General features: G+C 41.4%; 1 protein-coding gene across 8 annotated transcripts in view; it reads right to left on the bottom strand.

Moving 5' to 3' along the window:
- Positions 1-4,763, bottom strand: part of FOXP1 (forkhead box P1) — a 339,864-nt gene that overhangs the window by 30,605 nt on the left and 304,496 nt on the right. For all 8 annotated transcript variants that reach the window (XM_009883574.1, XM_009883575.1, XM_009883571.1 and 5 more), the window contains one exon: positions 3,023-3,110. In XM_009883574.1, coding sequence (XP_009881876.1) covers positions 3,023-3,110 — 88 coding nt within the window. The remainder of the gene's footprint in view (positions 1-3,022; positions 3,111-4,763) is intronic.

Here is a 4,763-nt window from a genome sequence, read left to right as displayed (position 1 = left end):
AGGAATGCACGGAAACCCCGCGAGGGCATTCCACAGGAGCAACATGGCCACATCAACTGGAAGGGGAGATTGCTTCAGCAGTGGGGTTTTGGACAGACCAATGACAGAGGAGAAGGCAGCCAGTCATGGGCAATGCAAGAGACAACCAAGATGGAGCCTCTTCTCTCCCGTCACGTGCCTAAGCTGTGCAGTAGAAAGGTTGAGGACCCACTTTTCAAGAGTGTCAATGGATGCTTTAGGAAAAGAGGCCCAAGCAGTGTTTTCACTACACTGAAAATGGGCAGCTGTCTTCGTGTTCCCCCATTAGGAGATACCTTCTTGAAGTTATCATAGCCATGCTGCTGTCCTGAAATGTTCTTCCACCCAAAGGTGGTGCTGCAAAACGGATGTCCTATTCCAGCTAAGAACTAGGTAAGGATAAGGGTATGTTCCTGTGTTTGTGTTTCACCCAGCAGCCCCATTCTCACTACTTATAACAGCAAGAAATGATCATGTCATGATGGTTTAAACAAAGTGAAATATGAGAAGATCTCTACCTTGTCTGTGATACTTTAAGTATTTTTGTGATGGAAATGCTGAGACCAAAGCTTGGAGATACTTCTGCAAAGGGGCATTTGCAATCAAACACAAAACAGATCTGACATGTTTTTTTCAAAAAGTTAATTTAAAAATTGCTTTCTTTAAAAGACATTACACTTATTTCTGTCTACGACACTGACGAAACTATTGTGCGTAAAATAAATAAGAGCATAAAGGAAAAAAGAAAGGCTTGCATTTGGGTCCATGACACCTAAAACCTGAAGTGTATCCCTCAGGTGGAATGAATTTGTTAAATTCTACCCCTGTCTCGCTGGGGCTGTACCTGGATGAATCAGTGCGGCATTTAGATCTTGCCATAGTGTTGGACCCTGAACAGCATGTGATACTTCACAGCTCCACTGGAAGGCAAAGTTCTTCGTCAGTGCTGAGCACCGCAGGTCAGGTGGGGAAGGCTATGGGTCCCTCTTCTATCTAGCTCACAACGCTCAAACAGTCAGCCACAGGGCTTGTTGTTGCCACTCTCTTGGTAACTGCTCCATTGCGGGAGCATCAGGTCAATGGTCTTAGTCCACCCGCTCCTGCTACACGTCGGGCGCTGCAGCCAACGTCACTGAAACCCCTGCTATGGGGCCGGACTTCGATTTTACTACGGTTCTGTGCAAAAACAGGTCACAGCCAGGCAAACTAGGCACTGGAGGATCCCCATACATATTTAGGCAGGCTTTTTTTTTTTTTTTTAAAGTATCAGAGGACTGCCACACAGGATGAAAGGAGAGGGAGAAGAGAGGAGTTACAGGTACATTTCAGAAGCAGGACCACTCTCCTCCTCCCCCTGTCCTTGGGGGCCAATGCATAGATGGTCTCTGGTATCGACATCCCTGTCTAAATGAAGCCTCTGGTTCATCCTATCCACTGCACTAGTATGATTGTTAAAAGCAAATCCAGAACTTTCTGGCTCTCATACCACTTTGTCCTGGGGACCTCACGCTGCCTTCCCGTGCAATGACGCTAAGCTAAGAGGTATTCCCCAGCGCTTCACAGGTGTGAAGCTCTATACTATTAGTCACTTATAACAATTAGCAGAATGCACAGCTGATAAAATCTTTCAAAAATATTGTCGAAGGCTTACGGAGAGGTGATAACCAAGTATCATCTCTGTCCTGTCCAACTGTTAACACACGGCATCCTCCTGTAGTTCCGGGCACAGCCGTTCCCAGCGACTGCAGGATTAATTCTTTTCAAGCTTACTCTAACTGAAGAATCGAGATTTACCTTCAGCCTGAATATTACTGCATCTTGGTAAAAGATTATCTCGTATCTCGCTTTACCAGGAAGACTGTAGATTATTTTTTTTTTTTCTAATTCCCGAGAAACTTGTTAAAATAACAGACCATTTCTCCTAACATTTTCTGCAAGATTCTGGTATTTTATGACTGGTAGTTTGATTTTTATAAAACTGGTATTAAAATAGTTTATATTGCTTCAGCTAATAGTGAAAGACTGTCATGACCAGCGTGTTCCTGAAAGTAAAATTTAGGAAATATCTATGAAAGAAAAAGGGTAATTTGTAAGATAAGAAGATAAAAGACATTTTTTTTAAATGCTTATCTTGAAAAGTAACAACAAGAAGTTTAAGTGTGTTTTTGCTGATTTTTCTCTCCAACTATTTGAAGCTATAAATGACTTAACTCAGTAAAATTCCAAATGTAATTATCTTCTGTACTTAGCCCAAGGCTTTCCATATATCTCTACACTGCTGTCTTGCATACAAAATAGGTTTTTCAATAGCTGGTAACTATATAATGTACAACATTGTTTTAATTTCCCCTTCTTCGCTAACCTCTTGCCTACACACAGACACGCTGTGGAAGCCGCCCAGCCAGAGCAGCGAGGTGCGGGGAGACAGACAGGACTCAAAAGCATTTGGAAAGGCAGTTACACAAACACGTCATACCTTTGCATCGCATTCAATATATTCCAATTTACCCCCTTTTGGCACTTTAAAAAACCCCATTGGCTACAAATGGCAAAAAAATAATAGATGCAGCAATAATAATAATAATAATAATAAATACATGGAGAGTGTTAGTATATGAGAGACCATCAAACAAGCCAGGTCATGCAGTGTTTTGAAATAAACATCAACCATTTCCCCAAAGTATCAACAACTCTAAAAGAAGGGGACCATATTCCGCTTGCCCCCCTCCGCCCCCCCTCCCCGGGTGAGTAGAAAAAGCATTAGATACATACTGAGGGATTTCCAATCAGTCAGCCTGTTTAAGTTTCCTATTTCTTTTCAAGTTACGGTTTAGAAAAGAGGAAATGAAGCTGCAGTTTCTTTTGACGGTTTTTAAAACTACTACAAGAAGGTTTTGAAAGCTGGTTTTCAATCACAGGGGGAAAAGCAGAACTCATTTTTTATTGCTGTCGAGAATTGGATTTGATTAATACTGAGGTAATATTAAAATAAATTTTATTTTACCTGTAGCTCTAACTGCTGTACAACCTGCATTTGTACTCTACATTGGGCTGTACTTCTATCATCCAGCGCATGCTCACTGTTGAGATGTCTGTAACAATACACAGAAAATCATTAAGTGAAATGGATAAACAAAAAGGAAAAAGTAGTTACCAGGATGAATAAGCAATCTGAATGTTATCCAGCACGTTTTCATCAATATCTGAGACTTTTAAGATAGCTTTTGAATTTTTTTTTCCTCTGTCCTGCTTTGGCTTTTGTATCTTCCCATCACTCGTTATATCTTAAGCACATTTTCTCAGAAGGTGGCTCATTTGTATGTAAGAGATATTTTGCAGAACAGTTGTTTTTCCTCCATTAGGTAAACGAAAGTAAGATCAAGAAATTATGGAAAAATAATTTCATATATAATTTCTTTGTATAAATACTATACTTGACTATAAGATGCTGGATATACCTAAATGGACACATGCAATACATGAATAATTAAATCCCATAGAACCCTCATGTTTACATGATAATAAATAAAATAAAATACATGATTGTGCAAAGAACAAAAAACCACATAAAATTTGGTGTATAAGTATGTGCAAAATATGTACCAATAAAAGAGAGAAAAGTACGGACAGTTACTGTAAAACAAATCTTCTTCATCCAAAAGAAACAAAAAGTCATCCAGAACACTACAACAGCTGGAATTCAAGGTTTATTGTAACACGTGTTCTGAAAAACTTCTCCCATGCAAATGTTAAAGTAAATAAAAAAAATAAAGCCTTTAAAATAAAACTGCTCCAAGGGTCAGGCTAAAGCTATGTTTTGGGGCTAGTACCTTCACAGAAGTGCAAAAAGAACCCAACAAACCCATATATTATTCTCCCATCTTTAAATTGCCTTGATTTCAAGATCTTTAGCATACGATGGGCTAATTTTAACTCCACTGACTCCTGTGATTTACAACACAGAACAATTTGGCCTACTTATCCTCCCATGCTGGCTAACTGCTCATCTTAAATGTATAATATTTAGTATTCTGCAGACTGACTTTCTCACCTGCTAACAAGAAATTTATTTTTATTTTTTTTAACCACAGCAAACAGAGAAGTTCTGATTGTGACCGCTGTAATAAATCAGGTGCCCACCACTCACACAGCTTCCCTCCTCCCGATGCCGAAACTCATCTGAGTCCCCTCAGAGACATGCCATGAGCCAACCGCCCGCTCCTCATACCATGCCCCCTTGGTCCAACAACTGATTTTTCTCCAGCACATCGGCAGCCGCTGGAGGACAAACATCACTGCACCCATTTATGTTACACGTTGGGTACCGTTCACCAGGGCAGGGAGAAGGAGACCCGAACCCCCCCCAAGGCGGACAGCCGACTGTCACCTATAGCATCAGGACTATACGGATAACACAATTCCACCTGACTTTTGTGAGATTTTTGGTGATCTACAAGATCCCAGGAAAGGCATCACTATTTGTTTCAACACGAGGGCAGCTCCAACTCATTTTATTAACTTTTATAAGCATTTAACCCTGCCGGTGTGCATGCCCCCTGCCTCCTCTTTGCTATCTAAACCTCTGCAGAAGCCCCCCCCCTCCCCCTTGCAATTTGAAGCTGCACACACACACAGCAAGGTATTTTGTGTCCCCTTGCTGCCGAGGGGCTCCAGCCATCCTCCCCCGGGGCTGCTCCCCGCAGGCAGCTTCTCCTGCCACTGGGAAAGCAAAAAGGCAAGGCAGG

This window comes from Charadrius vociferus, unplaced genomic scaffold (genome assembly GCF_000708025.1).
Source record: "Charadrius vociferus isolate BGI_N301 unplaced genomic scaffold, ASM70802v2 scaffold324, whole genome shotgun sequence".
Taxonomy (NCBI): domain Eukaryota; kingdom Metazoa; phylum Chordata; class Aves; order Charadriiformes; family Charadriidae; genus Charadrius; species Charadrius vociferus.
Note: the sequence above shows the minus strand (reverse complement) of the source record. Positions and strands in the feature narration are given on the sequence as shown.